The 14,329-nt window shown below is 40.1% G+C and overlaps 2 protein-coding genes across 3 annotated transcripts; one reads left to right on the forward strand and one right to left on the reverse strand.

Annotated features, from left to right (window-relative positions):
• Positions 1 to 99: 99 nt before the first annotated feature.
• dnm1l (dynamin 1-like) lies at positions 100 to 10,403 on the forward strand. Of its 2 annotated transcripts, XM_058645660.1 has the most exons (19): positions 100 to 332; positions 1,472 to 1,616; positions 2,845 to 2,891; positions 3,097 to 3,168; positions 3,298 to 3,384; positions 3,766 to 3,928; positions 4,029 to 4,149; positions 4,301 to 4,432; positions 4,527 to 4,733; positions 4,839 to 4,959; positions 5,048 to 5,203; positions 5,487 to 5,576; positions 5,666 to 5,758; positions 6,011 to 6,064; positions 6,254 to 6,325; positions 7,228 to 7,395; positions 7,966 to 8,075; positions 8,178 to 8,337; positions 9,343 to 10,403. In XM_058645660.1, exons 1-19 carry the CDS (start codon positions 231 to 233, stop codon positions 9,397 to 9,399), a joined length of 2,157 nt encoding a protein of 718 aa, XP_058501643.1. In that variant the 5' UTR covers positions 100 to 230; the 3' UTR covers positions 9,400 to 10,403. The 2 variants fall into 2 exon arrangements, with proteins under 2 accessions (XP_058501643.1, XP_058501644.1); XM_058645661.1 differs by lacking the exon at positions 6,254 to 6,325 and having other exon boundaries at positions 102 to 332.
• On the reverse strand, positions 10,129 to 14,168 carry tnnt2d (troponin T2d, cardiac). Its single transcript, XM_058645663.1, has 13 exons — positions 14,080 to 14,168; positions 13,407 to 13,471; positions 13,282 to 13,292; positions 13,187 to 13,204; positions 13,083 to 13,104; positions 12,937 to 12,994; positions 12,727 to 12,843; positions 12,563 to 12,640; positions 12,357 to 12,467; positions 11,365 to 11,477; positions 11,162 to 11,252; positions 10,969 to 11,006; positions 10,129 to 10,217 (listed from the first exon to the last, which is right to left on the reverse strand). Exons 1-13 carry the CDS (start codon positions 14,146 to 14,148, stop codon positions 10,172 to 10,174), a joined length of 837 nt encoding a protein of 278 aa, XP_058501646.1. The 5' UTR covers positions 14,149 to 14,168; the 3' UTR covers positions 10,129 to 10,171.
• Positions 14,169 to 14,329: the final 161 nt, after the last annotated feature.

Below are 14,329 nucleotides of genomic sequence, written 5' to 3' on the forward strand. Positions count from 1 at the left end.
CTGCAGGAAATGTAGTTCAGACGACGTCAGACTCTGAACACTAGGCTGTTTAGCTTGACTCTGATAAACTCCATCTCCCATGATTCAACTCGGCGTAACAGTGTGCGCAGTTGTTGGTAGACCGTACGGTCGCAGGCTTTAGCTGAGGGACATTGAATGACTTTGTACAGAGTGTGGCAGCCTGTTAAAGAAAGTTCTTTTCTGACAGGTTCGGACGATAATCGGACCTAATGGAGGCCTTAATTCCTGTCATAAATAAACTACAAGATGTTTTCAACACGGTCGGCGCGGATATCATTCAACTGCCGCAGATAGTTGTTGTCGGAACACAGGTGAGTAACGCCACTTTGCTTGAGCGCTAGCAACTTAGTTAGCGTGCGCCAGCTTATTGTGCTATACTGGTCGTATTCGCCGCACGAATTGTGTTTCACTTTCGCGCAGGTACGCTCTAAATAAACATACCGACTTCACTTACATATCACATTTTAAGCTCATTTTAATCGTACTAGTTTATTCATATAGAAGTTAGCATTAGCCACACGTCAGTTATTCCCATTCTCATTGTTAAAGCGTGTCGACAATTCTGTCATCGAAAGTCTGATTCACTGTAACTTTCATCAGATTTACGATTTAATATGGGAGCTAATAATTATCGATGTGTCGCTTAGTCATGTTAACAGATACGTTAATCTTTCAATCGATTAAACATGGGCAGTGTTATTCTTAGTAGAGAGTGATTCTATATTTTAGGACTGTAGCATTTATTTATAAGTACTAAATAGGTCAATCAATATTTGGATAAGCGATTAATCGGCTTGAGTGTTTTTTTCTAGATCTCATTAGGACTGACTGTACCACACATGTCAGGGATCAAGAAATGGCTGCCTAGTGGCACCCAGTGTTTGTGCAGAATAATAATAATATTGTGCACACGCTGAAGCAGCCACAACGTTTGTTCAATTCAATGCAATTTTATTTGTATAGCATAGCGCCAAACCGCAACATACATTATCTCAAGGCACTTAGTAAGGCAGAAACCTTTAAAATATTATAAAGCGAAAAAGAAACCCAACAATTCTCACAATGAGCGATTACTAGGCATCAGTGGAGAGAAAACCCTGACAGAACCAGACTCAAACATTTGCAGCCATCTGCCTCGACCGGTTGGGCTAAAAGGGGGACAGACAAGAGCTGGGGACACTAAGGTAGTAGAGAGGGAATGATGGAGGTGAGATATAGAGACAGTTATATTCACTGCAAGTTATATTCATTGAGAGTGAGAACCACCTAGCAGGGAGCTAGCTAAATTTGGACTCTGTTTATGTTACTGGTTTCCTGGAGAAGTTTGTGCAGCGATAACTGGGAACTAGTAGTGAAGTAACTCACCAAGAAATTTCTGTAGAATTTCTCTGCTCACACATCAATTTCTACAGTCTGTTTTACTCTCAATGTTGTTTTTTATCATCCACAGAGCAGTGGAAAGAGTTCTGTTTTGGAGAGCCTGGTCGGGAGGGACCTCTTGCCGCGCGGCACTGGCATCGTCACACGCCGGCCCCTCATCCTACAGCTAGTGCACATTGAACAGGAGGATCACAGGAAAACTAGTGAAGAGAATGGTAAAATCACTGTGACCTCTATTTCTAATGCATCTTTGGTGTTTATATCTGTGTGTGTAAATTATTTAATTTCTACAGTTGCTGGGAGGTGGAGCTGATGTTATATAAATAATTTATTAGTTAAAAACTATATCGTTTTAAAAATACACTTAACTCATGTCACTCAAGTTATGTGAATGTGTTGGAGTTAATGTATAATAGGGAAACAACATTTTAGGTCACAGGTTAAGACAAACACCAATATCTTAGAGTTTTAAATAAAGTACACTACTTGTGTAAATGTACTTAGTTACTTTGCACCACTGCTTTCAGCAAACACGAGATTTCTCTGCTTTTACAGAATTAAAGCTATTATCCGTAGAATGTGAAAAGAGTAGCACTGAAATGCAGCGCTAGCACTGATATCTTAAACTCCTGCATGCGCTGTTAAAGAACAGGCAGGACAATGTGCCAAGATCATGCATTTAGCTTTTCAGAGTGTCATGCAGTAGCTGCAGATAGCCAGGATAACCCTTTTGTCTGCTGTCGTTTCTCTTCAACCACAGAGTACAAGAAAAATGGATGCCTCTACAGAGGTCTCCCTTTCCTTCTTCTGCTTCTTACTGTGTTTGTGTATTACATAACATCCCCCCCTCTATTGCCCATTTTGTGCCATCATGCCTTGTAAAGCTGCCAAATCACATGGCTTCACTGCTCAGCTCATTTGCTCCCCTCCATTTAAACTGGTCTCTTGTCAGTTAAAGTTAGACAAAGAAAATTAATTCTGAAAGAGCCAATATGCGTTCAGTTTTGCATTTGTTTACATCCTCCTCAAAGAGCACCTGTGACATCCTCAAATATCAGCTTCCTCTAACACTCTCTACCCTTGTTAGATTGCTTCCTTGTTTTTGTTGCAATGCTATTCGCTGCAGCTGAAGTAATTACTTTGTTTTCAAACTTATTTTTACGGTTCCTTGATCTCTGCTTCTTAAAACACACACCCTTTTTTTGCTTCAGTCTTTAATTTGCGTCCATGACTTTACTGTTGTGTGAAAAACAACAGTTGTTTTCCTGTTTTTATAAACAGCTGCGGACCTTTAGACTGGAGAGTTTTTCCATCCCATTTTTCCATCCCTTGCCAACAGAAAACAATCCTCCCTTGAGACGTTTAACAGATAACCTTGACCTCATGGCCACATCAGTTACACCATTAACTTCAACATCTGTCCTCATTTTTGTATCTCCGCAGGCATCGATGGCGAAGAATGGGGCAAATTCCTACACACTAAAAACAAGGTAGGTCACATTTACAGATTAGTTACAGCAGCTAAAAATGTTTATATGGCTGCTAGTTAAATGTCTTCCAAAGTTGAATTACATCTGTTGACCTCCATGTGAGAGCCTTGTGACGCTGAACATTTTTTGTAACTTGTTCATTTTCTATTCTATTTTATTATTAAAATTGTTAAAACTTACATTCTCACTTTATTTGTGCCTTCAGATCTACACAGATTTTGAGGACATCAGGCACGAAATTGGAGTGGAAACAGAAAGAATTTCTGGCAATAACAAGGTATGTAAAATACACACATCTATATGAAATAAGAAATCGTATCAAAGAAAAAAACTGCATGACTTTTAGTTTAACCTTAGGTTTTTGACAGCAACAGCAAAATCAGTCTTTTGTATTTTTTCTTTCTAGGGTATTAGTGATGAACCCATTCACCTGAAAATCTTCTCACCACATGTAGTGAACCTCACACTGGTGGATCTTCCTGGCATTACAAAGGTGACATGTAGTTCTCTTTTGCTTCCTATTATTTAAACTGGTTTATTTTATGAACTTGAAAGTGATACTACACATGAATGTCTGGCAGTGTTTCTGTGGGTCTCAAAAAGTTTATTTTTCTTTCAATGACACCGTAACACAAATTATAATTTGTGAAAATAGTTTTTTTTATTAAAGTTATTTGTTAGTTTTGTCACAGTATCTGTGAAGCTCAACTGCACCTTTAACATACAAGTCATTTCTTCCATCAGTTTTCATCCTGTTTAGTGATATATTATGTTTCAAATTGTTATTATTGTACCTTTAAGCCTTTAAGCATTGACAAATATCACATTAAATTAGGTTAACTCAAGGGTTTGAAGTCATGGTGTACTTTATTAGGTTCCTGTGGGAGACCAGCCCAAAGACATTGAGATCCAGATCAGAGAACTGATCCTCAGGTACATCTCAAACCCCAACTCCATCATTCTGGCTGTGACTGCTGCCAACACAGACATGGCAACATCAGAGGCCCTCAAAGTGGCCCGGGAGGTTGACCCAGATGGTAAATGGCTTCCTTCTTTGTTTTCATCCTCCGTTCACTCTTACTAGTTTTTGCCATCCTTCTCACTGCCGGGTTTTGTGCGTCTGCCTGTGTGTTTTAGGTAGGAGGACGCTCGCAGTGGTGACCAAGCTGGATCTGATGGATGCCGGTACAGATGCCATGGACATATTGATGGGCAGAGTCATTCCTGTCAAACTGGGCATCATTGGAGTAGTGAACAGGTAACACTGCACACATACGACATGTATTTCAATCTCCAAAACTGTCCTGTTCACCTGCGATTGAGTGATGCTATTACATACATTTCTTTGTTGGTAACAAAAAGCCAGTACGTCCAACATGCGTGAATGTTTTTTGTTTTGTTTGTTTTAGGAGTCAGTTAGATATAAATCAAAAGAAGGTTGTGACAGATGCAATCCGTGATGAATATGCTTTCCTACAAAAGAAGTACCCATCACTCACAAACAGGAATGGAACCAAATATCTGGCTAGAACATTGAACAGGTGTGTGTTTGTGCCTTCATTGGCTATTTATTGAAGTTATTTAGTAACCTGATGTGTATAGGGACAGTCACCTCTAACTAAATCACTGTCACAGGTTACTGATGCACCACATCAGAGACTGTCTTCCTGAACTGAAGACAAGGATCAATGTGCTGGCAGCACAGTACCAGTCTTTACTAAACAGTTATGGAGAACCTGTGGACGACCAGAGTGCCATGTTGCTGCAGCTCATCACAAAGTTTGCTGCAGAGTACTGCCACACCATAGAGGGCACAGCCAAGTACATCGAGACAACGGAACTGTGAGTAACACAACTTTCTTAACTGACTCTTAACAAACACCGCTGTCTCCTGATGGAGGGAAATCTACTGAGATGTTGAGTGTGGTTTCCTCTCTGTTTTTCTAGATGTGGTGGAGCAAGAATCTGTTACATATTTCACGAGACATTTGGGCGAACGTTAGAGTCGGTCGACCCTCTGGGTGGACTGACAACCATCGATGTGCTCACGGCAATCAGAAATGCTACAGTGGGTCTTCGCTGCTTCTTTAACTCGTAATTTGTGATCTTACATTGGGCACCTTGTGGTAAACTTGTCGTGTTATTGTACCTGACAGGGCCCGAGACCTGCTTTATTTGTGCCGGAGGTGTCGTTTGAGCTGCTGGTGAAGCGACAGATCAAGCGTCTGGAGGAGCCCAGTCTCCGCTGTGTGGAGCTGGTCCATGAGGAGATGCAGAGGATCATCCAACACTGCAGCAACTACAGCACACAGGTGAGCTCACATATATACATACCTGTGTGTAGAGACATAGCACTGAACACTACAGCTCCTGCACATTTGTTAATATTGAATTTATGAATCTTAACTTATTTGGTATTATAATGTCTGAAATGAATCTGTCAAAAGTAAATATTTCTTTCTCATGTTATAATTGTAACAATATTCAGATCAGGATATTGTAGCAAACACAATTCAATTTGTTTTGTTTATGAATTGAACTTGCCTGTATGAAACATGTCAGTTAGAAACTTCAGTGATTGTTTTATCTTTACAGGAGTTGCTGAGGTTTCCAAAGCTCCATGATGCCATAGTAGAAGTGGTCACCTCATTACTCAGAAAGAGACTCCCTGTCACCAATGAAATGGTCAGGAACTGTTCATCATAGAACATAAACAATAAGTGTTTTATTTTAGTCTGACGTTTGTTGAATGGTTGTTCTGCGTGTGTCTTCAGGTACATAATCTTGTTGGCATTGAGCTGGCCTACATCAACACCAAACACCCCGACTTTGCCGATGCCTGCGGCCTCATGAACAACAACATAGAAGTAAGGATTGAGCTTCTACTTAGTACGTTTACTGACTATTTTAAATACTGATTATTTAGTTTTTCACAATTGAAATGTCAGACTGGTCATGTTAATGTTGAATGACCCTTCTCTGCATTGATCCTGTTGGATATTTCAGCCGCAGCACCGTTTTATGAAAGAATCACTAGTTTAACAACAAACATTCAAATGGAGCTGGAAACATTTTGTCTTACCTCTGGCACTGGTACAATTCTGAACTTTTCTTTTCAGGAGCACAGACGCAACAGAATGAAAGACCTGCCCACCGCTGTGCCCAGAGACAAGGTAAAGTCCATCACCTTTCTGTTCACTTGTAACGGACTTCTTTTTCTATCACTGGTACACATATACATCCAGTCCGCTCTCTTCAGAAAATCAAAGAGATATTTTCTAACGATAAGCTCCTGCACAACTCTTCTTTTAGCTTCGGTCAGTTTTCTGCCCACTCTTTTCTTCCCCGTGTCTTTTCTTTAGTCGTTTAAAAGCCCTGGTGGGTCGCCACACTCACCCAATGAACCTTCTGCCCCTGTGGGCCAGGTCGCCAAGGTGTGTCCCGTTCATGCACGGCCTGCACACATTGAACCGTCGTGTTGCGAGTTCCCCACCCAAACTTACCCAAACCTCCTATTTGCATGGATATTAGGTCAATAGTGTCCTGAAACTGCGGTGGAATTTGAAGAGCAGTTTTTAACTTGACTAATCTGATTTTAATTTTAACTCTTTATTACACATCTTAACCATTTTCCTGCATGCCGGTTGTGCTCAATCCTTCAATGGCTTTTACTGTTTAATGTAAAGCTGCAGTGAATAACTGACAATAGGCTCTACTCAGCAATAACTAATCCTGGTGCTGTTAAGCAGTTAACAGTGCAATGTTGCTGCTGCCTCCATCTGTCTTGACATTAAAGACGAATCACTTGCTGTGTGCATTGGGGAAAGTTACCAGTAGACATGAGATCTAAACAATACTATACCGAAAATGAATATAATTGTTTACATTTAGACGTTGGTGATATGGACAGAAATTGTCTACGGTGATCTATAAATAGATGAAAATCTATTTGAGTTTTGTCAGGTAAATTAAATATTGGCACCAATCACTTCATTCAGAAGATTCAGATTAGTTTCACAAAATATCTTGTGCTTGAGAGATTATGACGTCTATGATTGTATCACCCAATCATAAACCAGGGTTTTGTAAATTACACACACTGGTTGTCAGTGTTTCACACCAGTCTCTGGGTTTGTTTAGTTTTATTGAGCAGACGAGTCAAAAGAGGCCTGTGTTGTGCCAATATCGAATGTTTTATAGTTGGAAAAATACAAATCTTTTCACAGTTTTCAGGAGCCTCGTATCCTGAATGTCGATACACACGGTGCATTTCCAGAGTCACCACACATGCTCACCCACCATCTCTCTCTCTCTCTCTCTCTCTCTTCTGCCACAGGGAGCAGCTGGAGGCTCTCAGAGTGGTAATGTCAGCGATCAGACAGACAGCGGGACGGGGAGCTGGAGGGGCATGTTGAAGAAGGGCGAGGAAGGCGCCGTTGGTGACAGGACCCATCCATTTCCTATGAGCCCACACAAGGGCCATGCTGTCAACCTCCTCGATGTGGTGGGTAACATAATCACGAAGACAGACAGCATCAAGACACTGCACAGCAAAATGTTGTCAACAAATTATTATTTAACTTTAGGAAGGTACAGTTGCATAGCAGTAATGGGCCTGATCACATCAGTGGTCGACTACTTACAAATTATAAATAAAAGTTCCCATGTTGTGAAAAGAATCCATCATTGTTCCTGTGGCTTAAATCCCATTTACATAATTAGTGAATGATTAACTTATCATACTTCCCTGTTGAGTCAGCATTTTATCCTCTCCCATCAGGAAGGAGTTATACTTTCTCCGTGAGGCCAAAGTCCAACAGATATCTGTGGTCATTTCTTTTATCGAGTGTTTGATTTTAAAACCAGCTTATGTTTACACTAATGAATGTATCTATATGCATTTATGTTCCTATTTGTTGTATTTATTTTTGGAAAAACCTCCATGGGTGTGACAAACGACTATTGCCAGTTTGAGTGAGAAGGAGATGAAGCTTTGTAGACGAGCAATCAAATGATGCTTATAGTGCCTGTACTAACCAGTGGTGCATTTTTTATTTCCTCCTCCTCCTCCTAGCCGGTTCCTGTTTCCAGAAAGTTGTCGACTCGAGAGCAGAGGGACTGTGAAGTCATCGAGAGACTCATCAAGTCATACTTTCTAATTGTGCGGAAGAACATCCAGGACAGGTACAGGCCCCCCTTTTTTTTTTTTTCTCCACCCAACCTGATGCAGGCACGAATGTTTCCTTCTCATGTGCTTTAACTGTCGTCTCCTCTGTTTGGCCTCAGTGTACCAAAGGCTGTGATGCACTTCCTGGTGAACCATGTGAAGGACTGCCTGCAGAGTGAGCTGGTGGGTCAATTATACAAGCAGGGCCTGCTGAACGACCTGCTGACCGAGTCCGAGGACATGGCACAGAGACGCAGTGAGGCTGCTGACATGCTCAAGGTAAAAAAAAAAAATTTGTGTGTCACGACAAGATCCATATTCAGTAAAACATGTCATTATTTTCATTTCAAAATGTGAAAACATGGTTGAATTCCATCCGCATTCTTGTTGTAGGCCTTGTCCTGGAAGTTAAACTTAAAAATGATTTTCTTTAAATACAATTAAAAGGAAAAGTTACAGAAAACCTAAGGCATCAAGGATTTTCTATACATTATATGATTTTTTTCACAAGACAGATGTGGAAAGGGAGGAAATTGCCACTTAAAATGGAGGCACATACTGTATGTACAGTCTAAATTGGCAACAATCCCATGATATGTTCCCAATTCAATTGCAGTGTAAGTGGTACAAAAAGCAAATGCTGTTCAAAACTGCATTTAACGGTCTTAGTGAAGCCAACGCAGTGTGACTCTGCAGGTGGTTAAAGGTTGACATATCAATTTCTCATCTTCTAAAGTAGCAGTTAAATGTTTTTCTGGTTCTCTGTGGAACTGCAGCTTAGGATTTGTAAGTTGCAGCAAAAACAGATGTGTCTTTTTAGATATCCACTCGATTTTTGCCTCACCTGGACACAGCGTTTTATTAAGCCCTATTTGGTACAGCGTGTATTTTTTTACGTTTTCATAAGGAAAAGTACCAACATAACACGGCCCAAGCGTTCCATTTTTTGTCACCCTTCCCCTGGGGTGCCAGAGTAATGGTACGGTATAGTACGGGTGGAGCTAGATCCAAGACGGTCAAGCTGACTGTGCGACAGAAAAGCGTCACTTCCTAGCGACCGTCTTATTGAGACAAACGTGCAGGAAAAAAAGAGCTGCTCTGTTGTCGTCTGTTATGTCGACCGATGTCGGTACAACGTCACGCTACGTATCCGCATCTGACTGCTGTTACAAGACCATTGATGAGAAAGTAAGCGGACCCACAACTCAGAAACAGTATAGTCTTAGGTTATAAAAATAGCAAGTAGTTGTTTAATTTACACACTTTTTTCTGTCCCGTTTGCAGGCACTGCAGAGAGCCAGCCAAGTCATAGCTGAGATCAGAGAAACCCACATGTGGTGAGGGCGGCGTCTCTTCATCTATCATGAGCCTCCCGACACACAGATAACCTGAACATGCACTGGTGTGGATATGTGTATAATCCAAACATAGTTTTAAATGTAAAGTAAGGACTTGGGGTTTAATGAAGAGCACTTGTTAGCAACATCAGCATCACATGATCCTGTCCTACATTTTTTATATTTTTCTTGTAATTAGAACAATAAATACAGTATATAGATAATGTTATTGCATTGCCACTATGTGGAATCTTGCTGTGGATTATCTGCTCTAAACAAAGGTTTGAATTAAAGCTAGAAATGACCACACATGCAACAGCACGCATATGCTCTCTTTATCGTGACAGTTTCATCATTAGCTGGTAAACACTTTGCCCACTGCTATTTATTTTTTCAAAGAAACGCACTTCATTCAAATATTCTGCCTGTAATGATACCCTCTCATCTGTTTCCTTTTAACGACAGTATTATTTGAACGCTGCTTTATTAGACCATTATTTGTATCTGAAGCTTTACTTCCTTCAATGACATGTTTATGATTGATTCAAGTTGGTGGAGTTTTTTTGTATTACTGCATTTTGCTTCTTATACAAATGGACGTTTTGTGTAGTTTGCAAAAAAAAAGGCAGCAGAGTTGATAAATAATGACTTATTTATTGTTTTCTATCCTGATTATTGACATGTAATCCAACACAACAGAAAAGTGAATACACGCATTAGACACATGGGCTGATTCCTGGTGTCTCGGGTTTCCTTGTCCTCATCCAGCAGGTGCTTTACCTCAGCCGCCCGCCCATCTTGCCCTTGCCACGACCTTTGGCGCTGAAACAACAGAGAGACAGAGAGTTGAGGGCAAACAGGTCGGGTCATTTATAGCAGAGTTCAACAACTTGAGCAGCAAACGGATGAACCAAGTGTGGTTTATTGGGGAGGTTTCTGGTTGTAAAAACAGAAATTCTGTTTTTCAAATATGTCAAATAAATTGTGGTGTTTTAAGAGGGACTTTAACATGATACCTTCTTTGATTGTTTGAGGTTTGGTCACATTTGGATTAAAGCGGTTTGCTCCTGGTATGAGAAAGACTTGGTACAGAAGTTGTTTTTCTAATGAAAATCTAATAAAATTAAGGTTTTACATTGACATTTCAGATAAGTCTTGAGTAATTCTGCAATCTTTGTGGTGAAGTAGTTTAGTTTGGTTTAAAATCATGATTTATCTCTTACAGACTTACTGTATATGACATTGCAGTTCATGTTGGATCGAGGAAAAAAGAATTCCCCAAAATGGACTAGTATGTACATTTTTGCAACATAAATTTACTTCACCTCAATTTAGAAATGCAATGACACAGAAGAGACAAATAATTAAATTCTCTTGCAAAAGTTGTCTGGAAATCAACATGTTCATATTAACCTTATTCATGACTATGATAATCATATAAATGAGTATAATGGCATAATTAGTCTTCAAATCAAAAAACTAGGTGGGAAAATGTGCGGGTATAGAAAGAAAGGAAAATTTGCACGCTCATTGTCTCGACTTAATGGATTAACGTGTATGTGACTGAATTTACCTTTGGTGGTCCTGGACTCGTGCAAGAAGCTGGTTAATCTAGAGAAACATGGGGAAAATGGCCAGAATACAAATATTAACCAAACATATCCAGCAGGGGGTGCTGTTGCACCAAAGTGAAAAACCCTTCTTCACTGTATCTTGCACTTGACCTTTTAAGGACTCTTTCATGTTCTGTGGGTGAGATGACTTACATCATATTTCTGTCTTTTGAGTTTCTCACTCAGGTCAAACTTCTCAGCCTCCAGCCCCATCAGCCACTGCCACATCTCGTTTGCCTTTTCCCTGATCACACAAACACGCACCAAAAGTTATATTATCAGTGAACAATCTACTTTATCTGAGACTTTCATACAAGATTCAAACATAGTAGAAACCCTGCTCTGATCTGTCTTACTTGAGTTTATCCTCGTTCAGATGATCCACACTGAGAGGCTTCCTGCGTTCAGCCAGGATCTTTTTCTTCTTCTCCCTCTCGGTCTGTTTCTTTCCTCCTCTTCTGTTGTCACTCTGTTGGATATGTGCGATCAGAAAGCTTAAGTGTTTTATCTTGAAAACTCACCTGAATATTAGTATTAATAACTTTTACTTAAATAATTCTAGAGTCCACCATCATATCCTCCATGATTGTTATTATTATTAATACTACACACTAAAATAGACTTATTACTGTATCATTTTTACTGATGTATGTATTGACATGGGCTGTTACTGAAGTGGACAGTGTCTTAATATTGAAATGAACTGAACCAGAATAGAATAATGTGTCTGTTGACTTTGTGTATATATATATATATATGAGGTGTTTTGTTTTTTACAACTTCTCCCACCTTTGCTTGAGTTGGATTTGGAACTTGGGCCACAGAGGTTTAAAGGGATTTTTGGGGGCCAGGGCAAAAATAAATAAACAACTGGGGTGCCCCAAAACAAAGTCACTCCTCCCCCATGATACCAAACCCCATACTGAAAATGGTGACACAAACTTGCTGCCCCCTTCATCTACTGACCAAACCTGCTGCTGTGTTTACAACCGTCCAGTTTTATTTATTCACTTATTAACTCCAGGTCCAGTGTGAAACATATAGCGATCAACCCTCCCTTTCCCAAGTGTGCCAGGAAACTACGGTGGCCTTCACAAACCAGAAAGGATGTCATATTCATTTGCATAGCAAGCTTCCACTTCAAAATGAAAAATGTCCATTCAGGCTACTGTAGAAACATGAAGGTCCAAGATGGTGGCCTATGTAAAAGCAAGGCCCTCGCATTCATAAGAATTACTGTTATTTTTTGTGGTAGTATTTTCAATTTCTGCCAATTAACCCGCCCACTCTGACACATTTTTATATCTCAAGTGAAAATGGTTAAATAAGCCATAAGAAGTTGGATGACCTTTTGTCCAGCACTGTAATGTTGAGACATGTTTGACAGAGCCTTCTTCTTCTTCACATCGTCATCGTGCTTCTTACGATGCTCCTCCAGCTCCTTGCGCTCTTTCTCCTCCTGTTCACCAGCACAGTTCAAACAATGAGAGTGGAAACTGATGCTGTAGAAACAATAATGTAAGGTTCATAAATGAATGTATCCTGAGATCATACCGCGAGTCGGGCCTGCCTCTCCTTCTCCCTCTCTGTTCTGACCCTCTGCTGCTCTGCTCTCTCTGCACGACGCTTGTCCTATGAAAGAGACATACTGTCCATCGTCATGGGGATTTGGACCTTCAGAGAAACACCCTGGGGACTCCTGTGACCGACACACTCACAATTCTGTTCACAAGGGCAATGAGCTCCTCTTCCTCTTTCTTCCTCTGGATGAAGTGAGCTTCAATCAGAGACTGCAGCTCAGACAGATCTTTCTCCTGACGCTTCCTGTGGATGTCCTGCCGTCAAATCACAGACATGCAGAGTAAGACACGTGTCTGCTGCTTGGAAGACATTTATGTCTCTGTCAAGAAGGCGGCATTTCAACTCACATCGAAATCCACTTTATCTCCATCAGGGATCTTTGGGGCGGAGATGTTTGTCATAAACCTGCAGTTGTGAAGAGTTAATTGTGAAGTTATTTCTATCAAGTGGTGTTTCTTTTAAATTCTGCATGTGGGAAAATGAGGATTCATACTTAGGCTTGGGCTTTGACTCATCTGGGACAAAGAAAATAGAATCATGGACAAAGTTGTGGAAAGGAAAAAGCAAAATGATTTGACAGTGTAAAGGTTTTCTCACCTGTCACCTCTTCTTGTGCTGATGATCAGGAACATGAATAATAATTAGTAGGAAGTTTAGAAATGACGTGTAAAAACATGAGCGGGGTTTCTTACCTTCTTCCTCCCTTGAGCAGCGACAAGATGGCACCATTGGCAAAAGAAATCACACTTTTATTATCATTCGTTTATGAATGAAAACAACGTTAAAGAACAAATGCTGCAAAAAAAACAGTACATACTGAACTTGCTCCTCCTCGACCTCATCGATTTCCTCTGCGTCAGACATTGTTATTATGGACGAGCCCTGCAAAATGGATCCCTATTAGTCTATTTTTAGACCGGCAGACATTTCTGATCATAAACAGCGCAGAAGAGTGTGAGACGCCACACGCTCACACAGTACATTTTTACACTGAGCCAAATATCTGAGCTCATTGTGGCAGCAGTATTTTTATCTTTTCATGTACCAACAGGTGCAACGTAATGGTTGGAAAATACTCATATTAAATGCTTACATGTAAGAAATTTGACAACTAAATATATTTAAGTAGAACAAAAAAAACATTAAGTTGTCCCATCTGTTGAGTTTTTTCCCTTATTAACTAATAAGCTTTTAAAGGACTTGTACTGCATGTAACTGAAAACATGATATATAATATACATATATATACAGTATATGAAATTCTATGAAATTGTTGTTCAAAGAGTTTAGACAAGTCAAGGTTTTCCTGCTTCAGGTTACTAAAAAGAATGAGAAGACTTTATTCACTGATACTGGCATAATTACAAAATTGCAACTATAATATAAATATAAAATATAATAATGATGATTATGTCATCATCTCCAACTTGAAGATTTCAGACGTAAAGTAGATTTACTTTGATTTAAAGTAGCGACACAAGCGTTCTTACCTGTGACCCGGACAGAGGGAGCTCAGAGATGAACTTCAGCTCCTTGAGTTTCACAAACAGATCGAGCATCAAGGATACATAGTCCAGCCCATAATACTCATGTGATTGAAGCACCCTATGGTCAGTCGGTCTATTGTTAGACAGCGGAGTCTCTCTCTCTCTCTCACACACACACACACACAAACAAACTTAACAGGTACATTCATGTCATGGTAAAATGTCACATATGTGTTCAAGCTTTCAGCAGCCA

Source organism: Solea solea, chromosome 12 (genome assembly GCF_958295425.1).
Source record: "Solea solea chromosome 12, fSolSol10.1, whole genome shotgun sequence".
In the NCBI taxonomy this organism is placed as follows: domain Eukaryota; kingdom Metazoa; phylum Chordata; class Actinopteri; order Pleuronectiformes; family Soleidae; genus Solea; species Solea solea.